The 24,525-nt window shown below is 41.2% G+C and overlaps 1 protein-coding gene across 4 annotated transcripts in view; it reads right to left on the minus strand.

Moving 5' to 3' along the window:
- Positions 1 to 24,525, minus strand: part of Fndc3b (fibronectin type III domain containing 3B) — a 325,529-nt gene that overhangs the window by 64,448 nt on the left and 236,556 nt on the right. For all 4 annotated transcript variants that reach the window (XM_076867793.1, XM_076867792.1, XM_076867790.1 and 1 more), the window contains exons 10-12: positions 20,394 to 20,532; positions 17,269 to 17,322; positions 1,082 to 1,206 (exon numbers count right to left, since the gene is read on the minus strand). In XM_076867793.1, coding sequence (XP_076723908.1) covers positions 1,082 to 1,206; positions 17,269 to 17,322; positions 20,394 to 20,532 — 318 coding nt within the window. The remainder of the gene's footprint in view (positions 1 to 1,081; positions 1,207 to 17,268; positions 17,323 to 20,393; positions 20,533 to 24,525) is intronic.

The raw sequence follows: 24,525 nt of genomic DNA on the forward strand, positions 1-24,525 counted from the left end.
GGAAAATTGGGGTTGGACAGGTTCAGTCAGAAAAGACAGGCAAGGACCCCTTGTGTGATATCCCCTGCTGTAACCTTCGACTTGCCCTATCCCCCACCGCCCCACAGTTATGTTAGAAAAGCACAGCAGTTACAGGACTTAAGAATTTATTTTACCTCCAAAAGCACTGAACATAAAGCACGGCATACAGTATCATGTTTATCGAGCTATGAGTTAAAGCTCCCAAAGTGCCTTCAAATCAATGTGAGCACTAATAACTATTGATGAAATAAATGTTTCACAAATAGATACAGTACGGGTTTTTCAAAAGTTTACAGAGGCTTCCAAATTCATTTAAAAATCCCTGAACCACAGACACCTTTATCATTATGACTTCTTCACCCAGGGAACTCTAAAACTACAATGGCCACCATGGGTGTCCAGAGGGCAGTTCTGCAAAACTCTGTGATGTTGGAAAGAGGTTCTTCAGGCTGGAAAGGCTGGGGACCACTGATGGGCTGAATCTTTTGGAAGATTTTCAACAAACAGCGATGAAAGAAAAAGATTCTTCCCTTCATCAAGAGTTAAAGTGTAGCCTTTTCAAAGCCTCTCTAGTCAACGGGTGCCTGGCAGCACACCTGTCCTGGCGTTTCCTCCTGCAGCCTGGGGCAGGCAGTGGAATCCAGGACAGCCCAGGTTTCTCCAGGCTGGGAATATCTCCCTGGGCTCCATGAGAATGGCAGGCCCAACACACTTCTCTTTTTGTCATGAAATACTCATAATTTAAAAAGGCAACCAGGACAAGATTGCTTAAAAAGGGAGGTGGAGGGTGCTGTTAAAAAAAAAAAAAAAATGAAGCCCCATAAGACATTCCTTTCAAAATCTGTACTTCATCTTGGTTCTGAGACCCCTCAAGGGGCCTTCATTATATAGTTAACAGACTGCAAAGGGGCCTTCCCCACCCGAGTATTTCTATTCTGAAAATCTCAAGCTGGCCCAATGTGGAGTAGTGGGCTCCCTCACACCTCCCAGCAACAAGAAGAAAGGTCCAGAATCACCACCTAAAAGCTGAAGGGCAAGAAGAGAAGGAAACATTATATACCTGGTGCCAATGTCATTCCGAGCAGCCAGCCTGAACGTGTACCCCATGGCTGGACAAAGCTTTGTCAACTTGCAGTGCTTCTGGCTCCCAAAGAAGCACTGTCTGAAACCACTGTTTCTTTTTCCCTAAAAGAAAAAAATAAGACCTTCCATGTAATTTTTTTTAAACAACCATGAAAAAATGAAGAAACATTTTTTTATTTTTATTTTTTGGTACTGAGGGTTGAAACCAGGGGTGCTTTACCATGGAGCTATACTCAGAGCCTTTTTTATTTTTAATTTTGAGACAGGTTCTCACTAAGTTGCAATCCTCCTGCCTTAGCCTCCAGAGTCACTGGAATTGTAGGTCTGTGCCACTGTGCCCAGCTAGGACCATTCTTAATAACTGTTTAATTTTTTAGTTTGGGTGAATAAAACAAAGAAGGAAAGCTTATAAGGAAGATCCATGTTGCACATAAAGTGCTCGACAGTGAAATCTCCTTAACATAAAGGCACTGCAGAAAATTCCATAACTAAGGCAGGTAATCCATGGTACCTGGGGTGTTTCAAAATTAGTTTTTGGTTAACAAAATAATAATAATAAAAAAAGCTCCTTTCAGGCACGAAGTGATGTTGTTGATCCCAATCTATAAGGTTTGGTCAAAACTGCCCGATGTGATCAATCAAGAACTTGACTGCTACCAGTGCTCTACAACCGCACAGCCTTTCCCAGGGACTCCCGTGCACTGGGGGAGCAGCCTGTGCAGCTCACAAAGTGAGCAGCACTTCCCTTGGCCAGTGACCTTCAGTCCCCTCACAGGTAATTCCAGTGTTTGGTTGCCAATCCCTAAACATGGATCACATGCCTTTGGATCATCTTGTCTATATCTATTTTCCCCTTCACAGTGCTTAACAGTGCTTTGGACAAGTTGGGAGCTCAATCAATGCTTGCAGAGTTGAACAAAATATCTGATAAGCACCTAGAATATGGGTTTAACTCATCTATAAATATTGCACTCACTCTCTAAGTTTCCTATGAAGAGAAAAAAATATTTTTCATGCCTTCGTATACTTACAGAATGCTTCAAATTCCTTGAAATAAAAATAAAACACCCAGTGGAACCTCTTAATAGATCCATGGAAAAAACCCAACAATACTATGCCTGCTCAGAGGCATGGAATACTCATATTAGCAGTTTGCTAGAACAACGTGTCTTACCTTTAATCCATATTATCTTATCTGTGTTCATGCAAAAGAAAACCACATGCTAATCCTGAAAGGATCTTAGCATTTTTAATCTGTCAGTCCCATGACCTTCAGGAATATGTCTACAATTCTCAATTTATTTTTATAAAGAACAAAGCAAGCACATTTCCCCCTAGGCATATTTAAGCAACTCCCTCCTTTAAGCAAGCCTCTAAATGCTAACCACTAGAACACATTCTGGGTGAAGGGTAAGTAAAAATAAAATAAACACCTAACTAGCTCGAATGTCACTAGAATGAGTAGATTAAAAGAGGCCATACCATATTCATCCTCATAATCCCCCTACACTATCTCCTTCCCAAGCAAGGTATTGCCTTTTCCAGTGGAAGGCCATGGAAGTCCTACAGGTCTTTAAGATTCAAAGTTCATTTTGTCAAGGGTCCAGAGGGTATTCAAGCACAACTAGGAGGTAACAAGTTAGTAAAAGCTAACAGTTCCAGTTGATACTCAGAAGTCACTGTGGCTGGCATACATGACTTACATTAACCTTGAGTGTTAAGGTTGATTTGGTGATTTATTCATAGGAAAACTTTATGCATAAATCTGCATAAGTACAGCCAGTGTCTGATTACATTCAATGTGAGGCCTGGTGTGTTCTATACTGATTTCAGTCTGTAGTACCATCTACCTTCTTTCTTCCTCTATTTCTAAACTCAGAGTAAACTGCAAAAGGAGGACAAAATACTCTGCCACAATGGAAGCTATCATTCCTTCCAAACACATGTTGGCTCCCTGCTCCCTTTCAATGCCTCATTTTCCTATTTCTTTGTTTGGTCTCCTTTGCCCATTTCTGGTGCTTAGAACTATAGCCAGTATATAAAAGTCAGTCTATTCCTTCTTAGGTTAAATTATTTTAATGTTGTAAAAACCAGACTATCTGTGGCTTAAAGTAAAAGGGTGGGGGGTGGCAATCAATAATAGAAATTAAACATCCCTTTAAAAAGGCCACAGCATTTGAACTCAATATAAGAAGAAAGCATAATGGGACCTTCAAAACATTTCCCTATATTACTTACATATTTTTTTTTAAAAAAAATCTACTTCAGTATGAAGAATTATTGCTAAATAAACTCTAACATCTTTGTACAAAACATGCCAGATTTTCCATCTTAACACTTTCTAAGATGAACCACTAGTGCATGGAACTCCAGAACATGTAGAATGGATCCAGGGTTGCTGGAACTTTGGGATCAAATTTTAGACACAATGTCTTAGTTGGAAGAGGTAAGAATACAAATATTTCAGAGTTAAAGAATTACAGCTTCATTGGCAAATTTCTAGAAGTCACCGAGACTAAAACAAAAATAAGAGAAAGTAGGATAACAAAATATTTCAGACATGAGAAAAGGTTTTGAATAACAGAATATTAATTTATGGCATGGAATTTAATATAAAAGGGATATCTGGAAAGAAAAGACTTAATATTCACAAAAGTCATCACGGCACAAAAGTGACCTCTAGCTGGAGGTTAGCAAGTGGAGACAGACAAGACCATTGGCTCCAGCGACCAAATGCAGTGGCCTATGCATCCTGCTGGCTTGTACAACATGCCAGGCTCTCAGATGGCTCTGAGGGATAAGCATTAAGAGTAAGCACATGTTGTAAGGTACAGAAGAACTAAGAATCTGTTGGTAAACCAAGAGAGATCGCAGGTTACAAATCGTATTTACAAGTAAAATATTACCTGGTTCTTATTGATTAGACACGGGGTTAGGGGGGAAAAAACAAAGGCTGGAAGATTGCTTTAGAAGATTGAATACTTCTATGAACTGACAGGAGTGATAACATATTTGTCAGAAATTAAATGTGTCCAAGATGTTATTGTCAATGAAGTTTTATAGATGGTACAACATTCACCACGTTTTATAGACAATGTGGCTCTTAATGATTTTGAGAGGTTATAATCTGTGGCATATTCCTTCTAATAAAAGCTAACTCAAACTTTACAGGATAACTGAGAAATGCTAGCTTTACTTATTAAACTTTTTTTTTTTTTTTGGTACTGGGGATTGAACTGAGGGTACTCCACCAAGCTACATCCCCAGCCTTTTAAAATTTTATTTTAAGATAGTAGTCTCACTAAGTTGCCCAGGCTGGCCTCAAACTTGCAATCCTCCTGCCTCAGATTCTTTGAGTTGCTGGGACTACAGATGTGTGTCACTGTGCCTAGAGAAAACTGAGTTTTTAATAATGAAGTCTGTCTTGTGCAAACTTCCCTACTAAAGCATGGCCTTAGTGGAATGGGTAACATCCTAACCCTTTTTAGGTCTGTTGTGATCAATAATCTGGTCAAACACAAGCAGCGGGGCAGCCTCGACAAGGCCTAATTCTTATCATCCACTGCTGCTGGGCCACTTGGGCCACAGGGATCCAAGGGCCTAGAAGTTGGCTGGACCACAGGGATGAACCCCTAGTTCACCTTGACTCTCTGGGCCTTAGAAGATTAGGTATGCAGTGCACGAGCACTCAGGATCAGAACCTCTCTAAGGTGACCTCTGGAGTTCCTATTTGTGGAAAGGAAGGGAAAGGAAACTTCATCAGTTAGAGAAATGGGTAAGGGGACTCAAAGCCCATGCCACTGGTCATTCTGGAATACACCTAGCCGTAGGCTACTGACCTACTTTGACATGAACCAATATAACCCCTAGCTGTGTTCTGGCCTCACTTTCTATTGCCAGAGCCTATGAGCCAAGAAAAGGGCAGACTTTCAGGGTTCACTGGCTTGTTTCCATCTCATAATCTTGGGCAAGCCCAAATGCTTGTTTCTACAGCTCATTCAGAGTTCATTCCAGGGCAAGGTTAATCTTTACTAGACTATGAAGAAATCTTGGAGTAAAAATCAACTGTGCAAATAAAACTCAAGGTGCTCTATTTGGTGTGGGGTAGTACATTACAAACTTGGATTGTGTCCTTTTGCAAGCTGTTCCTCTTCTCACTCAACTGAATTCACAGTTCTTGCTTATCTATCATTCCTCATCCACATCTAGCTTGTGAACACCAGTTTATCATGGTGGGGAACTATTTCCTGATCGGGGCCCAGGCACTTGCCCTCCATGTCTGATCAAAACTGCTCTCTAAGAAAGGACTCTGCTTGCCAGCCAGTCGGCTCACATTCATGTCACCTATGCCATCAGTCCTTCCCAGCCCTGAGCTCCCTGCTTTGCCTCTTTTCCCTCCTTAGAACAAATCCACACTGTGTGTTATCCACATGTTGGACACCCCTGGGCCAGCTCATTCCCCATCTCCTCCACTATTCAGATAGCCCAGGCCCTAATGTCCTTACAGCTCTGTTACCTGGCCTAGGCTGGACATCTCACTTACCTAAACATGGACAAGCAAGTACCTCTCTTCACAGCTGGACTGACACAGGGAAGTTACCGTATCTGTGGGAAAGTCCCGGCCTTAGAACACAGAACCACATCTGCATCACTGCTGCACCGGCAGACTCACTCACTTTTTAGAGGGGTCACATTTCTGGCTACAAGTCCTAGTAATAATGAGAATCCAGGTGTTGTTCCAGGTCCTGCACTATTCCAGCTAATTCTGATGAGTGGCAATAATCTCCAACCTTTTGTCAGATGTAAACGGACAGGGTGAGAGGAGGGAGCTTGGGAAGCATTTAAAATGCAGGCTTTTCAATGGTTGCTTCATGGAAAATGACCACACCCTGCAGACTTTAAGATGAAACTTTAAGATCTTTCTCCCTTGAGGGGAAAAATGTCTTACCACAGTACTCTCATTCTTTGAAATAAAATTTGGGGATAAACTACAAATATAAAAGATTTCAAATATGTTTAGGAACATTTTTTTTCCCTTTTTATCCTTCTACCTACTTGAATATTTTTTCATTTCTTCCTACTCTATAGTTAAAAAATAAATTTAGCTATTAATTGAGGGTAGTGGTACCCTAAAAAATGTAATTTATGCTGGGTGTGGTGGTGCATGCCTGAAATCCCAGTGACACAGGAGGTTGAGGCAGGAGGATTGTAAATTTGAGATCAGCCTTGGCAACTCAGTGAAAGACTGTCTCAAAAAAGAGGAGAGCTGGGGGAAAGGCTGGGGATGTAGCTCAAAGGTAAAGCCCCCTCGTTTAATCCCTGGTACAACATGTTCACAAAAAGTAATTTATAACCCCTGAATGAATGAAAGAAAGAAATGAAAAGAAGAAAAAAGAAGGGATGGAGGGAGGGAGAGAGGGGGAAAAAAAGAGAAAACAAATCCTTTGGCTGAATTTTCCCAGTGGGAGGTGGTGGGGGACACAACTGAGGCACAGACACTGACCCAAATGTGTTTATCTTGGTGGGCAGGCACAGGCCTCCCATCTGTTGGTGGAGAAGGGCAGAATCCGAATGCCACTGCTGCACGTCCCTCCAGCCAGCTGGGTAGCACTGGGGAGAGGGTCTCAGCCCTACTGTAACAGTGTCCACTCTATACTTTGAATACAGCCCTTACTGCTCTGCCAGTGTAACTTACTTGTAAAATGGACATGTTTCTTTCGCTTTCTCTCTCCTCATTCCTCCCTACTCTCTCCCAGTCCCTCTTGTCTCCAAATGTCCGATGGATGGCTGTTTCAGGGGAAACAGGATTATGTTTCTCCCCGATCCTAGGCAGTTATCTGTCCCTGAGTACACACCCACTGTAGGAATTAAGTAATTCAGACTTTGAGGATGGCACCAGAAGATTTCAGAAATAACTATCTTCCAAATTAACATGTGATTTACAATTGGGACCTGAGAACATGTGGAATGCAGCCTTTGAATCACTTTAAACTCCCCCTGCTCCCCCGATAGGCAGAATCACAGCCTCTGGGACAGAAGTCCCTTGTGTTTCCCTGTGCTAGCAAAGCAATAAACCTTCTTTTTCCTTTTTCTCAAAACATGTCGTTGCTGGACGGGCACAGGAGACAAGGACTGAGCTTTTGGTAACACCTTCCCATCACTGCATTTGTCCATGTATGTTTTTCTTCCTTCTCCCTCTCTTCAGAATCCTCAAAAGAGAAATAGCGGTAGGAAAAATACTTACGTTGTACTTCAAAGTTTATGCCCTTGTAGCTAAAAGTTGTAGGGCACAGTATCTAAACACCACACATGCTATAAAATAGAAAAGTATAACAAGGACTTAGACTCTTCACTTCTCCAAATGTCTTATGGATGGTTAATGCAGGATGTAAGACTCTATTTTGCAATCATCTCCATTCCTCTGAGTCACCTTGGGTTCCTGGAAGGTCTGACCCCATAAACATCTGGTAATGTGTTAAAACTCTACCCCAGGCAACAGCAACTTCTCATAGACACGGCCCCACTTAACCCACCCTGAGATGATGCTGGGATAGACCAGACGGGATCAAGGTCACCAGCTTTGGCAGGTGAGAAGCTTCAGCTACACACACTCCTGACCCTTGCACTCATTCTCTTTCTATAAAACCTCAATGTCATTGTCAGTCCATTAAAGACAGGTCTAAGGACGTGGGTCCTCCATCTTCTTGGTGTAGCTACACAGATTAAAGTTCTTTTCATGATTTTCACTGTTACCTGTTCTGTTTGGTTTTGATTAGCTGGATCCCCAGGTGACTCTGGGGGAGTCCTCGTTCTCTGGCCTAGGACTCTAGTAACAAAAGGAGTAGAGAGAAGCCTTACATCACAATTTTAAACATGTACCAGAATTCCTGGATTCTCTTGTGCTGAGAAATGGTACATTCCCTTTCTCTTGAAGGTGACTCTCTAGAAATGACAGAATGGAGTGGAAATTAAGCTGGGTGACTTTGCAATGCTGGGTCTGAAAAGGTGACAGTTTCTGCCTCTTTCTGGGACCCTCACCTTGCAATTCTGACCACCCTGAGGCTGCCATGCTACGAGAGAGGCCCAGGCCAGATGGAAAGGTTTCTGGAGGGCTTTGGGTAAGTTCCACCCAGACCAGCACTGGCATCTAGACCTGTGAGTGAAGATTCCTAGAAAACTCCTGTCCCCCATCAATGAGTAGCCCCAGCTGAGACTCCAGACATTACAGAGCACAGATAAGCCATTACCTAATCCAGAATCTGGGCACAAGAAAGCGATTGTTTTAAGCCATTTAGTTTTGAGGTAATTTGTTGTGTGATATTCCACTCGTTTATTTTAATGTCCATATGTTTGTAGTATGAAGTTTTACCTCTCTGAACCTCAGTAAATTTTTATAAATTTCTCCCACACTGTAAATAACCAGGACGTGGGAGAGTGAAATATGTGGGCTAGCACCCCAAATGCTTAATACCTGCTTGAGTAAAGAATCCTATTTTCTATTTGCCCTTAGTATAAATGCATGTTCCTTCAAAGCCATTTAACAAACTAGATACTTAAATTTATTTTTTAATGGATATTTAAAGATTACTACTATAGAAGCCAAAAATGTAACTAGATTCCTAGACAACAAAGATCAACCAAAATTGTCAAGCAAAGGCAATGCAGTTACTTTAGCATGTAGAACTGCACTTTAGATTGAATTAAAACTTTTAATAATGGGATCCCAAATTCCTAGAATCATGAGGAGGTTCTTAGATACAGACATAACAATACTCTTTGGAGGACTTTTTGGGTAGGGCACAGCCTTAAACAAATAGAAATTTGGGCATTCAGAAAAGGAAAGATAGACGTCTCAAAAGAGAAGTTTCAAAAGAGAAGTGCCACCGAGTCCCTAGATGCAGAAAAGGCCCACAAACTGCTGAAATGCAAAGCAAGCATTAATTAGCCAGCAAACCCAGCCCGTGTCCTTAGCCTGTACCGTTGGCCCTTGTCCCTTACCCCTGACCTGTGCCACTCCCTGCAGAAAAGAACCTGAAGGCGAAATGTCTAGCAGGGAAAACTCATGCAAAATTTCACAGCTCCACCCTGCCTCCACCTCCAGTCCAGCTCCTAGCTGCTGTCCCTCTATCAACAACAACACTCCACACCAAAAGTTTGCTGTCTCTGCCTCTGGGGATGGCCCACATTCTCCCTTGATGTGCCTCTGCTTTTCTAAATAAACTTTTGTCTGTGTGTCTGGCACTTTCCATCAGGTATGCCAAGGACCCCACTTGTCCTGAGTAGAGAGGAATCCTGGAGTCTCCGGTGACAAAACCACAGGGGTGAACAAACAAAACAACCTTTCAAAGGACCTCCACATAGAACCAGGTTTCCATCTCTCTCTGGATATCTGTTTACAGACGATGGAAGTCAGTTCCAGCTGAGAAACCAATTTACAGATGGGTTTGCCTGTTTGAAAACTCATAACTGAGTATATAAAAAGTATTTCTTTGATTCAGTTCATAAAATGTGACTGATTTTTAAAGTTGAAAATATGTTTAAACACAACACATTGTTGTTCGCGTTAATTTGGAAAAGAATGTAATGGAGAGGCAGAAACCCAGAAAAACCTTGTCAAGTCAGTTTTTCTTTCTCTCCCAGAATTCTCATGGACAGCCGTGTCCAGTACTTGGAAGGAGGAATTCCCTCAATGGGCTAGTTAAGATTTCCATGGCCAATTCTCTACATAACTCCCATATATCCCAATTACTTCAGGCTAGTGTTTTCCTGCCAGAGTAATTCTGTAGATTGCGGGGCAGTGGTTGCCCTGGCTAACGTCACCAATTAACCTGGCACTGACAACACTGCCAGTGGGTTTCCCAACACTACTGGCACTGATAGATGAAGTTGGCTGATATTTTCAATTGCTTTAAAATTAACAGATTGGAAATGATTCTTCCTGTTCCTTTTTACAACATCTTCAATCCTGGCATAAAAGGATAGCCAACCAACATGAGACTGCTAGAATCCATGGGGAACTGGCTCCCTCTGGCCATGTGCTTGTAGCCTCTCTGGTGCTTTCTTGAACTCTGCCCTCCTTCTCTTAAGAGGTTCTCTCAGGAAGAGCTGACTTCCTCCTGAGTTGTACTTGCCAGGTTGGATCATGGCCTGCTAAATGAATGACATGAATTTGGTTATCAGTTGTCACGTGCTGTGGCCCATGGCTGCTGGATCCAGACATGGGCAAAATGATTCTGGGCCGGGCACTCTCTGTAACAACATGATCCAACCTGTCAGAAACACAATGATAAATCAAATAAAAAATAAAGCTGCTCTGGCCAACTGAACTGCAGCCAGGCTCTGAGATTTAGTCTGCTCGTGCGTCTATATTTAGAAGTTGTTCCAGCCCTGGCTGACCCTGGGCAACATCAAAGGTAAATGTTGGCTTGAGGAAAAAAAAAAAAAAAGAAAGAATAAAAGAGCACGGTGTGTTCAGCATGACTATATGTAAGACGGGGGTCATAACAGGGAGGTGGGGACACTCCACATCTGGGTGGATTCACAAGTTCCTTGTGCCAAGCCCCACCCTCCTCTTAGTGATGCCTCTTTGATTTTACCAAGCACACTGGCACAGAAGATGTTTCCAAGGTAAGAAAAGGCGGTGGAATGGTTTGTGGTTGCACGCTATTAAATAATCACTGCGTGCATTTTATGTCCTAGAATACTAGCTGTTCTGTTAGCAGGCAAGGAGTGGCTACTTAAAAAAGCCAAGAATGATCAGCAGGTCCCTCTGGTTCAAATAAGCTAATACAGTTTTCCTATGTCTTTCCAAATACTGGTGTTCATCTGATGTCAAGTGCTTTGATAATATCAGTGTGTTGAGGCTGCCCAAGTAAAAGGAGAGGAAAGGAACCATGGGGTAACTTTAGTACAAGCACCTGTACAACTTAAAAGTGAGCCAAGAGATGGATGGGCTTGGGTTTCCCACCTAGCCAAGGCCCACAGCGGCCACGTTCCAGCTGGTAACCAGCAGGCGCAACAAACACAAATTGATAAAATGGGTGCCGGGGCCAAGGTGAATATTTGTGATTTAGCCTCAGATAAGGTCCCACAAGGTCTACGGCCCCGGCTCCAACTTGCACATACAGTGAACAGCAGGGAGAGAACCTGTTTCAGGTGTGCCATGTCTGGGGCTGTGGTCCCTAAAAAGGGGGGTTCCTTTTAACTATGCCTGATGCCTCTGAGTTATGCCTTGCCCAGCTTCAGCTCTAGTGGGGAGAAACAATTTCTCTGGCTCTCTAAAACCAATGGATGTGAGAGCGAAGGCTGGTGGTGTGGACACTCACTGTGCTGGGTGCCAGCTGCAGCTTAAGCCATATTTGAAAGCTGGCCAATGGCAAACAGAGTGCCAAAGGATGCTTAGACCCCACTCTGCACTCTCTTATGAGTGCAGTCACAAAAGATCACAGGGCCTGGGCAAGTGCTAACCTTCCTGGTACATTCCAGTCCGGCACTGGCATCACTGAGCCAAGACACTGTTTCAACCCAAGGGAGGGCCACACCTCAGAGAGACAATCAAGTTCTCAAGGTAGCTCTCCTCATCCATTTCCAGGGACTCAGTAAGTCATTCTGCTTGTTATGCTCTTCTTCCTTTATTCCTAAAACGACTGTCACCTAATCAGAAAAGCCCATGTGCAAAGAGATTATCAATACCAATGAGCCACCACCCAAGCTGCCCAGGAGTCTGATAAACAGCTACCAGATTCCTCCAAGGGGGGCTAGCTCAGTCTTTTGATGAGCTAGGCAGGCTCCATCTGAACCAGATGTTTGAGAAGATGTGGTAGGGGGCTGCCACCCACTCAAGGAGGTTTCTGCAACAGAATTGCTGGGCATGGCCTGACCTGGCCTGGCTCCAAAGGCTTCCCCCAGGGACTTCTGGGCTCTAAGCTGCTGGGCTCTTCTCTTGACTTCACATTATGCTTCCCTTGACTCCTGAGGCATTTAGTTCATCCTTAGTCTCTGGGCTTCACAGCTATGTTGGCTCTTCAGTCACCAGGAAACGAGATATGTACTTCCTTTTGGGGCTAGTTGAGTCACATGTGAGGAAGATTCTTAGGAACTCCGCTAGTCACATTCCCACAGACCTATTTTTTTTCTGGTTCTTCCACATAACCCCTCCATGTCATGGCCAGAAGCTAAGCTTATTAATAGCCTGTTTGCAGCTCTATATGGCACTGAAATCAGGCTTTGTTTACTTCAAACCAGTAATGCTAACCTCAGGGCTCCTGTGTAAATTCTTAAATAAGAATATCATATTCCCTTCACACAATCCTTCCAATCGTTGACTTTTCCTACCTCAGATTTTAACGTCTGCTTAGGCAGATTCTCATCACCAACATGGACCAATCATGACACTGAACCTGCTACTGCCCTCATTATCTCATCCAATCTTAACATACTTGTGAGATAATGGACATTATTTTTCAGGTGGATAGACTGAGGCTTATGTGTCAAATTTTTCATGACCAGTTAGCAACCATTAATCCAGGCCTCTCTAGGTGAATACCATTACCACGGAGCCATAGCACATACCCACAGCAAGTTCCAGGAGGGCTGTGTTTGGTCTGAGTGACCAGCTGTAACAGTGCCAGTCAGCATTCCACATGGCACACTCTATCTAAGAGTGTAACTTACAAACCAGGTTACCATAAATGCCTTCTTTTCAGAACTCGTTTTTTTCTAAAATGGAAAAGAAAGTTCTTATCTGTCCACGAAATGCACTCCTTTTCTCAAGTTTTCAAAGAAAAGGCCAGATCACTATCTATTTAGGAACGTTAAAACAGACTGGGAAGGCTTTTATGAGAGGGTCTATCAAAAGGTTCCCAATTCCTTTTCCTAAAAGGCCCTCTCTACCTGAGAGCCTCTCTGGCCTCAAGATCCTTCCTGGACAGCTTCTAGAAAGAAATCTTCCACCCACCTCTGCTGGATATTGATGTCTTCAAGCAGGAAAGAAATCCGGAGGTTACTTTAGCTAGAAAGAGTGCCCAAGAAGAGGACAGAACAGTCACAGTGGTCGGCCATAGCAATACCTCCATCTTTCCCCTCCCACCAATCTCTCACTGTGGGAAAGAACCTCCATCTTCAGAGCTCTATCATTTAAGCACACTTTGCAGTTTAACAACAAGTTAAGTTTTTCCCCAAGAAGGTTTTTTTTTTAAGTCAGCACTAAGTATAATACTTGCATCTAGCAAAAAGAAACTTGCTTTCTGCCAGAATGACCATTACTTGCAGGTTAAGGCAAACTGGTGGGGGAGCACACTGTGATCAGAAAGAAATTAAAATGTGATGATGACTCAACCAATAGCCAAGTGAAAAACCACATGGAAAATGGGCTTCTGCTTTCCTGCTCACAATGGGGAGTCTCCCCAGGAAGGGTCAGTGGCTAGGGATCTGCAGAAATGCAGGGCTGGTTCTCAAACCGGTGGCTCTGAACTCGTAGGAGAGCTCACCAGTCATGACAACATGGATACTTGGCGAGGAAAGGCCATACATTTTTGAGTAATGAAAACTAATTGGTGGCCGGTGAAAATCAAAATTGATACCACTGATGGAAAGTAAAGACATCTGAATGTTCCATTTATAGTTGCTCATTATCTTTTCATAGCTAGTCATTCCACATTAGTTTAAAAATTAAGGGACTACCTAGTTAGTTATTAATGGAGAAAAACAGGAGGTTAACTCTTTTTTTTTTTTTTAAATAGACCTATCATGAGTAGATTTCAAGTGAATTCTATGAAACAGTGATGTGAAATTAATGACAAAGAACTTGAGTGAGAGATGATGTATCAGCTTCCCCCTGCATTATGCCCTGTTCTGTTTTCTGTTTCCCACTAGATCTCCCACAGGGCCTAGTGCTTAAGAAACCAGCAGGTGGTTAGCTGTTCACTAAGGTGGATCTTAAAAGGAAGAGCAACTCAGAATAGCATTTTCAACCTTAGCAGAGAAAAAGGCTGCTAAGTGTTTCTAAGACTTTCAAAATTCTACATCAATCACCTTTTCGGATTGGTGATTACAAATTTAGCAAAAGAAAAAAGTGAGGGCTGAGTCCTCCTCTTGAGCACAACATTGAGACTCACCTGTCTCCCTCTCAGGCAGTGATCTGCAAGTCCCTGTAGCCCACAATCTTTCTGCACTCTAGGTTTGTTTCTGCAGTCCCCTGGACAACAGAGAGGCCATGGGTATGTGGCTGGGGCAGAATGTCCTTTCAGGGGGGTGTGGAGTTCTGGCTCTTGGGAGAATTGGGATGATTCCAGCAAAACATCCCCTTCCTACTCTCCTGGCCCACTGGGTTCACTAGGGCAGGGTGTGGAAATAGCTGCAGGTACCACGTGCACCTGACTCCATAAACTACCAGCAGTAAGCTGCAGAGGGACAGCCAGGGCCTGGTGCCTTCACACGCCCTGTGGGCCAGAAGATGCTCTCCTTGCCGCAACATTTCCTTTCCTTCCTTGAAGCCAAGCCTGGGTAACACAGGAATACGGAACCAACTCAAAGACCAACTCCAGTGAGCTGCCCTCAAGAGGGCTGCTGATCCCTGACTAAATTCTAAACACGGTCTACCAGACGGTTTTGTCAGAAACTTCATTTCCAAAATGACAGGATGGGCAGGAATGAACTGCCTACTGGTACATAGATTCTCATTACCAGGAAACTCAATGGAACCCTTTTTAAATCTTTTCAGAAAGTCCAGAAAGAAATATGTTATAAAGAAGCTACTGAACATAAAAACCTGAGCAGCATGTGGCTGTCTGTTCTATCTGTATGGGTTCAAAAGTACAAAAAGATAAGCATACATTAGCTTTTTCAGCTATCACAGTAAAGACATTATCTTTCCTATGCATACATCACTCACAAGACAGTGTACAACATGTAGGCACTGAGGGGTATGTTCTATAACTGCTGAAATAATTAATAAATGAGTAGGCCAAACAATAGTGAAAAAGACTCCAAAAATGTCTCCTATCTGAAAGGTTAACAGTAAATACTCTGCTTTGAGATATTAAAATGGTGTCAATGCATATGAACCAATGGGCTAATCTATGCACTCACTTCGCAGATGGGCAAACTGAGAACCAAGAGCTGAAGCTGCTTAGTGTACAACATGTCTTTTCAAGACCGGCTGTTGCCAGGGAGCTCACTCCAGCTAATGGCCAAGGGGGGCTTTCTATGGAGTCTGAATTCTGGCATGTTTTCTAGCAGATGAATATGAAGCTGCAGAAAAGGAGAAAAGGATTCCTGTGTTGACAAAAGGCCTGTGATAGGTGAGAGCTGATCTGGAGCCTCCACTAGGACTCAGCCGAGCCAATGTCAGCATGGATTTGAAGGTAGGAGAGAAAATAAAGAGAAAAATAGACGGCAGAGATTTAAGACAGAAGAGAGGAGAAGACAGAAGAAGACCAAGTACAGGAAAGGTACAAAGTCCCAAAATGGCCATTTAACGTTTTCTGAGTCGCTGCTGAGAACAGAGGGTCATCAGGGCTACTATGACCCAATGATCACAGGAGGAGGAGGCATGTTTCCATTTAGCATCACACCAGGGCACCTTCATTCTAAATTCTAAGGGAAGGGGCTAGCAACTGGGTGTCCCTGACATTTCCTGCAGCTCCTCAGTTTCTCTTAGAGGTTGCCCATCCCAATAGTCAACCTCTCTGACCTTAATTTGGAAGGTCATGGTCCTAGGCAGAAAAGCAGCACGCATACACACATACACATAAGCACACACACTTTCATTCACTCACTCTCACCTTTCAGCTCTCAGAGATCTAAAACGAAAAACAACAACAAACGAATGAAAAAAAAAAAATCTCTTTACTGGTAAACTCTACCTTGATATCAAACTTCAAGACCCGAGGGGGAAAAATCAAGTCAATACAACAAATGCACACACAAAAACAGACTTTATCATTAGACTCTCAACTTGTCCTGGCATGAAGAGAAAGGAAGATGTTACCATGAGCTCACAGATCAGACATGTTCCTTTCCAATGTTCTTGACTTTTTGTAAAAATACCTAAGGGCTATAGAAGTGGTTTCATTTTCCAATGAAACCACTTTAAAGTGAAGTCTACCTATTCTATAAAATGTACCAGGTAAGTCTGAGATTTCACCATCTGTACAAAGGAGTGATTTGTAAGGAGATCCTAATGACATTGTCATTGGGAACTTGGAACTAAAGCTGTTCAGATGCAACCCACATGGGAAAATAGCCTTCAGCAGAAAGCAAGGCAGGGGTCCTCTTTCACATCAAAATTTCACCAAGTTTTCATTTTACATTTGATTAAAATATTTTTCTATACTCAACAAGTCACTTTTCTAAATCTTTTAATATCCCCCCAATGCCAATTTAAGTCACAAAGACTTTTGTTAACATGCATTTCTTCCCAAATTCTACAAGTTCTATGATTGAAATCTTATTTGCTCAACCACAGGAAGAGAAAATAAAACAAAGGCAAATGAATGGATGTATTAAGATCTACAGGAACAAAAAGCTCAGCTGTGATAAAGAAACAAACGGCTTCCATATCAAATGCTTCCTGCATGAGATTCTGTGCATGTCATCCGCACAGGACAAGTGCACTGGCTCACCAGTCAGCAAAGACAGGCTATGAGACATCATCCCAGGGCTTCTGTTGATGGACAGAGGGGCCTGTGATGGGATGGTCCAACCCAGAAAGCAGTGAAAGCTTCATATGCTGTTCCACTCCCCCACAGGGACACTCAGAAGGGTCACATCAGAGTACCACATCACATTCCAAAAGGAAGAACAAATTATGCTTCCCATCCACAGTGCTTTACCTATCAAAACCATCTAGGCAGTCAAGATCACTTTTAAAACAAATTAGTGGCTGAAAAAAGCATTCAAAATAGGTAAGACCCTGTCTTTTCTTTCAGTGGCATTGCTTGCAAAAGTCAGGTAAATATGTTGTAATGCGCAATTCATTACACTATTTCAATTCTTCTTCCTTTTCCATAACCAGTAACTACTGATTTAAATTGTTCTCCATTTATATTCCTTTTACTGCCCCCACCTCCCCTGCACCCCGTGTTTAGCCTGTCTGATAAAAGAATAAGATGGTATTTGTTCCACAATCTCATTTTAGATGAATGAATGTGAAAATATGCTTACCTCATCCCATTCCAAAAGGTAGTTGGTGATTTTTGAACCATTGTCAATTGGTGCCTAAAAAGAAAAACAAAATGAGATTGGAGAAAGCTGTTCATAGACAACAGTTCTGAGCTACCATTGTGGTTTAAATACAGTGTCTATTATAGCTCTGTGCTCTCCCCTAAGAGATAAACCTGCATTTCTTTGGTCAGACAAATTTTATTTATTTTTATTTTTTGTTTTGGAGTTTGAACCTAGGCTCATTTTACCAGTGAGCTACATACTCAGACCTTTTTATTTTTTGAGTCATAGTACCACGAAAAGTCGTTGAGGTTAGCCTTGAACTTTCCATGCTCTTGCCTCCCAAATCACTGGCATTACGTGAATTTCAATACCATTCAACCAAAAGAATCCTCATTACTAATAAATTATTCCCACAAAGAACAAATCTGCCTCCTCTCACCACCCTCTACCTTGATGCCCCACAGTGCCCTACCCCTCTGGGGATAAAACTTTTTAAGAGGCACTTTACAACTAAGTTTAGAGGAAGAAAAATATTACTGGGAAACACAGGCATTGTTGAGGGTCTGATTTAGATTGTTCTCCATTTACATTGGGTCTAAAAGGGTTTAAATTTTTGTAATTTCCCCCATACAGTTTTGCTTTTTATTTTTTTCCAAAGTACTTAATACTAGAAAGCCATCTGTGGCACTGAATCCCCTGCCCCCACCCCTTTTTTAAAGACTAAAGAAAAAACAAGATCCTCTGGATAGATTACCAGAGGCAATTAGCCCTTTACACTCATCATTTGCTTTCCTCTTACAAGCAAGCTGAGATCTACCTCACTGAAAAAAACAGGTTCTGAACAATGGAGAGGAACTTTGGAGAAGAGTGCTTTATAGAATTAGACTGCTAGAGGGGTGCCAGAGGGGTAGAGCACTCAGGGAAGAGAAAGAGGAACAAAGAGGTGAAAAGCAGGAGCAAGTCTCCTGTTTCAAAACCTTGTCTGGGCCTGGTACTTGTTTAGGAAGGAAAAAGGGGAGCCCAGTGAACTGCAGTGTGCCTCACCCCTTGTGGAAGGAAGCTGGGGCTTCCACAGCTGCATCTGTATCCCAGCTCTGTTGTGTGTGTCTCGTGTGTGGCCGGCTGCTAGCTGTTTAGTATCAATGTCTAATTTCTTGTTCCAGGAATGGGTAAGTGTGATAAATAGTTGGGAGACTATATGTAAATCACCTATTAAACTACTCAGTTTTATAGAACACACTTAACAAACAGTAGCAGATACTCTATTATTGTTAAGACAAAAACATTATCAGGGATCAGTAAGTGTGAAGATAAAAAAGAAACTCTTCTTTTGGTCCTTTTTTTCCTCCCCCCTCTTCTTTCTGAGTCACACAATCTGAGTCTCCAACTCAGATCTCAGGTGTGTACTGTGAATCCTGCACTGTAACTTGAAGGTTTTGTAGGCTGCAGTTGCAGAGCAGAATAGGGAAGCATTTAACATTTTTCACTGACAAAAGTTTTAGATGAGAACCCATTTCTAAAACAGGAACTGCATTTATGACCAGCTGCAAATTCCTCTAGAAAGTGTTCTTTAGTAGTTTCTTCTACGATATACTGCCCCTCCAGTGGGTCTTTTATCCCAAGGATGCAAACTGCCTGGGCTTCTGTGACTAGTACTGATAGGCAGGAGATCTTAGGCTCTCTCCCTGAATTCAAGGACAGGTCTCAGGACAGGCTGCAGCCAGAGAACGTTCCCCTGTCCTTGAGCACTATGATCAGGAAATCTGCACTAAGGACATTCAAATAAAAATTGAACTGAATCCAGGACTTTCATGTCTGAACATGACTGAATTGAACAAGAGTATTATTTCTGATTCACAATGGACTTTTTTCTTAACATTGATGGTCTGCCTTCGACCTGAATTTCATCCAGGTTTTAAGCAGAGAATGTATCAGTGATTCCCAACTTTAGGTTTATAAGACCCCGGGGTCCCTCAGGCAATCTTAAGCATATATATGTTTTAAATGGATTTTAATTCTTTTCTTAAGAACAGATATATTTACAAAGTATAAATATAGCACATAGGTTTAAATGGATGTATATTCTCCAAGGAATTAAACAGTGATGACCAGTTGGGTATTAAAACTCTGAAAAGGTGGGAAATCACTGACCTGGATTATCCCTGGAAGCCAGGAAGGAAAATAAAATAGTTCAGATGCTAGGCCGGTTCAAACTTTGCCTACGTCCAAATAACATACTCGTGGCTAGCAGCGGGGCATGAGAATGCAGGTGCCTCCAGAGGACGATGGGAGCCCAGGCTCCACTGCTGCCCACTGCTCTATGGTAAGCACCCAGACACCTCCTCTTTCACATATTAGTATTCTCCCCCGCAAACCATCAAACTTCATTATCCCTACTATTTTACAACTTAAATTATATTTTAATAAGATATTATTTGAAAATACTGATATATAGATATGATTATGACAGAGTCTGACAATAATATACTATTTTTTTTTGTAAACACACAACTACGATTAACATGTTAAGCACACACTTTAAAGAAGGTACAACAGGCCTCCTACTTTGGCAACAGTTATTTTTGGCTGGTATATTGTACTTCATAAAAACTACTTTGCAATCCATCCTTTAAAAAATATTTAGGGATCCTGACTGATCTAAGGCCTAATTAGTGAAAATTAGTCTTCATATAGTTTAGAACATTATACATTCGGAACGATTTTAAATATTAAACATTTCAGCATTAGCCTTGGAAAAAGCCAAATTAATCATAAGCCTACTTTATCTCTAAATCTTTCTTTACAAAAAACTTTATGCTAAAGTCCTTGAATGTTGAGATGAACTAAACTATTACAAAGTGAGGAAATTAAGGTATTTTAAATATTTATATCACTTATCAAGTACTGTTTATGATCTGAGGAGATTTACCAAATTCCCCTTCAAAAAGAGCAAAAGCAGAACTTTACAGGTCCCTCCTCCTACTCATTTGCCCAATATTATAGAAATAGTAACTTCCGTTATCTCAGTAATTAGTTTCACATAGCTATTATGCAGAAAACCAAGCACTATCACAAAATAAAAATACTGTCAAATAAATACCTTGACAACTTTAGCTACCCACCTTCCACTGCAAGGTTAGTGAACTTTTGCTCCTGTGTGCCAGCTTAGGAGGGAAAGGACATTCAGGTGCACAGCTGTGGGTGGTGAAGCTAACTGGCTCGGAGCAGGACCCCTTTACAGAATTGTACATGGCATATACCCTGAAACAAAACAGACAGACACAGTCAGTGCAGTGGCTCAGCACAGAAGACCAGGGTTCTCATTTCCACTTTGCACCAGGGTTTTCCATAGGTGCACAGAATTTCTTACATCGGGAGCACTATGACTCTTATTCTTATTGCTAGGTTTGTCCTGACCTAGGTATGGTCAACAATTACAGGGGACAATTATCCCAACAGAGTATTTGTTTCAGTGTGTTCCATTCAGCCCCATTCCATTCAGCCCATTTTAAGATAGGCAGGGTGTAGAGACTGGAAAAGAATACTCTGTGTGAGAAAATAAACCTTAATCCCTAGAATGATTTCCAAATATACATTTTAAAAACCAAAAGCTGCACCCTGGTTGACTTTGTCAAGGAAAAGGCGAAAAGCACAGCTACGAGTTGGGTGAAAAGGGAAAAGATGCAGCGATCACAGTGCACAGGCTGGAGAGAGTACAAAGGGGCCAACAGGGTGAAGAGTATCTGAACTCTTTAGAACACTGTGTGGATTTGGGTAAAAATATGGATGCTTCACACATAGAAACACATTAGCTACTGCCAAGGGTATTGCTCTCTGATTTTAAAAAACAGTGTTCAGGTACAGTTTATCCATGTGAGTATTTCACTTTTGCACATGGTACCAAGATTAAAGATGTTCATTCTGCACTTAAAACACTTGGCTCAAGACTCAGCATGCGTGCCTGACTTCACCAGGGAAGCTGTGAAGGAAAAGCATACAGTGTGCTATTATTATACCTTACTCTTTTCAAATTGCAAAGAGCATCAATTGATTTTTATCATCTTCTTTTCTAGTTTTCATTTTTTTGTTATTAGGAATTATTTTTAAAAATTGAAAATATACTCTTTTAAAATGATGACAAAGAAGGCTTTGCTACCTAAAAGGTGGCAAAGATTAAGCTATTCAGAGTTGGTAAATATATTATCAAGCCCATAATCCATCTTTTTTTTCCTTTCTTCTTCTTCTTCTTTTTTTTTTTTTTTTTTTGGTCCTAAATTGCCCAGGCTGTCCTCAAATTTTCAATCCTCCTGCTGTAGGCTCCTAAATTCCTGGGATTATAGGCATGTACCACCACACCCTGCAAGGCCCTAGTTGTAATAACCACTCTTTGGTAGGGAACTCTTATTACCCCATTGTTGACAGAGTAACTCAGATGAAATAACTGTCCCAAAGATACAACTAGAAAGTCAGATCTAACCATTCTACAGTATGGCCAGGCTTCCTTGTTCACCTAATCATGTTTCTCCACGCACCTACGATCCACTGCCCTTCATTCTACCCAATAAGCATAAACATCAGCTAAGATAACAACATAAGGGAATATAAGTCCCAATTATATATGTGAATTTCAAAATCATTGCTCCTCCACATCCATTACAAAAAATTCATAGAGGTCATGTAAACCGCCGGGCACGGTGGTGCATACCTATAATCCCAGTGGCCTGGGAGACAGAGGCATGAAGATGGCAAGTGCAAGGCCAATCAGCAATGTAACCAGGCTCTAAGCAACTTAGTGAGACCCTATCTCTAAATAAAAAGTAAAAAAAGCTGGGGATGTGGCTCAGAGGTTAAGCACCCCCAGGTTTAAACTCCAGTGTCTCCCTCAGTCAAAAAAAAAAAAAAAAGTATTAAAAGAAATGTAACTACTTTCTACCCTAAAAGGTAAAATACATGTTAGTTTTTCACTCTACTTTTTTTTTGCTTTATGGGATGACACTATAATACTGGATGCAAGCAAACAACACTTATTGTTAGGGTGCTCTCCATGTAACTTGAGATGGGGGAAATCCTTTGTACACTCAGAATAACTAGACATATGATGATATAAAGCTGAATGGTAGGTCTGGCAAGATCATTTCCATGTGTTAAGATGGGCTCACTGGGAGTCAATTATTTAAAATGAATCACAGAATGTTCCAGTTCTAGGCAGGGCTCCAGCCTGGAGTTAATACATCAGAATTCTCTAACTGGTAGCTCACAGTTTACATTTAGTTAAGATACGTGTCGCTGGTTGTGATGAATTTTAGTATACAGGAGGTTATAATAATCATCATCATCACATAGACAACTAGATACTCTGTATTTCTAATAAAAGACTACTTCTCTACCTTTAAATTATCCTGCCAAAAAAAGAAAAAAAAAAAAAACTCCATCTGGACCTGATTAAGCCTCCTTACCACTTTCCAAGAAATACAGAGGACAGGGGAACATATTAAGCAACACAATAAGGATGTAGTCAGCCAAACTCACATGTCTGGAAAACTCTACTGGACACACACAATCTCCAACAAATAAGTTAAAGGGGAGGGGTGGGGAAAGAGGAAGAAAACCTACAGAGTCAAAAGAAACTTAAGACAAATCAATCCAACAACATACTAAGATCATATTTGAATTCTCATTACAACAAAGTAAAAAAAAAATAAAGCCTTCACTTTTAGGACAATTGAGGAAAGAGAACAGTCTCTAAATTTTGAGGGCATTAAGAAATGATTATTTCTTGTTTGTTTTGGGTGGGCATGAAATGACAGTAATGTGATTTATAGGTAAAATAATAAAATATCTGCACTCTCTTCAAAATCACGGCTAGAGGAAGAGTAGTTGAGGACACTGAGCAATACAAGTGGAATGATGGGTCCATGAAAGTTTCTTAAACTAATTTCTACTATAGACTATATCTGAATAAAAAATGTTAAAATAAAAATTAAGCCCAAACTAAAAAATACCTTAAGAGCTCATAAAAATTAAGTGAATCTCTGGCTTCTCTTAAAACTGGAAATTCTAATACTCCTCAGCACTAGAACTGCATTTCAGCTGACTTTTATCCTATCTGTGTGGGTTCCCTGACTCCAGCCAGCAGGCATTTCAGTTTGCAAACACCAGCATTTCCCTATAAATGCAGAATCATACACAGGCAGACCAGGTCTTGGATATTCACAAAAATAGCTGGTACCAAAAATCCATCTGGATTTAGAAAACAGAAAACAGCCAGCAAGGTACTATTAGACGATTATCTGAGGAGAGGGCAATCTGGACTCAAATTCTTTGCTCCTGTTTTATCAGGATTCTGGGAAGTCAGAAACTCATACAGCTAGAGTAGAAAATCATGAGTGACAGAGGCTCCTGATGGCAAAGATGGGAGGAGATGGTGGAGATAAAAGTCAAAGAACCTGATGGCAACAAGAATATGTTGAGGTAGTTATATGGGCTGCACGGAGCCATGTTCCTTGACTTTAACTCTGAAGAATGTCTCGTTTGCTGGGAGTGTAGCTCTGAGGGAAAGCACACATTTATTTAATCTTCAGGGGAAAAAAATACTTAATGAACTTTCATGTACTGTCATGAAACACACATGTGCATATATAGTTTGTCTTAAATTAGGGTTCAATGCTTTTCACACATAAAAGTATATCAGCCCGAGAAACAAGATCTATTTTTATGTGGCAATATAAATGTGCTGCATACAGTATAATTTGATACAATATCTAAGTATACCATGATTACATTTGTCAATTAAAATTCTTCAGTAAACAGAAACCAATTGTAATATATCTTACTAGTAATTTACATAAAAGTCAAGTTTCTAGGAATGATGCTATACTTTAAATGCTGCAATTTTTTTTCCCCACATGATGTTAATAGGTTTTCTCTAAATATTGTCCTGTGATAGGAACATTCATAGAGAAGGGTCAGTTTCTTGGGTTAAATAAATCAACAGATACTTGAGTTTCTTTTGCATTTATTCTAGGAAAAGAAAACATTTTTTTTCTAACAATACAGTGTAATTAATTTTGTGTTGGGTTTTCATATTGTTTCCTTTTAAATACTATTTAAATGCCCATGAAACAGGTACTCCAAGCCTTTCAGAAATATACCTCCAGTTTCCTCCCACATACCTGTAACATACTAGCAGCTGCGATTTCTAGTCAATAATATCTATTTCACAACCTTGCACTGAGCTGGTCAAACATATTTTTG

The sequence above is a fragment of the Callospermophilus lateralis genome, chromosome 10, assembly GCF_048772815.1.
Source record: "Callospermophilus lateralis isolate mCalLat2 chromosome 10, mCalLat2.hap1, whole genome shotgun sequence".
NCBI classification, from domain to species: Eukaryota; Metazoa; Chordata; class Mammalia; order Rodentia; family Sciuridae; genus Callospermophilus; species Callospermophilus lateralis.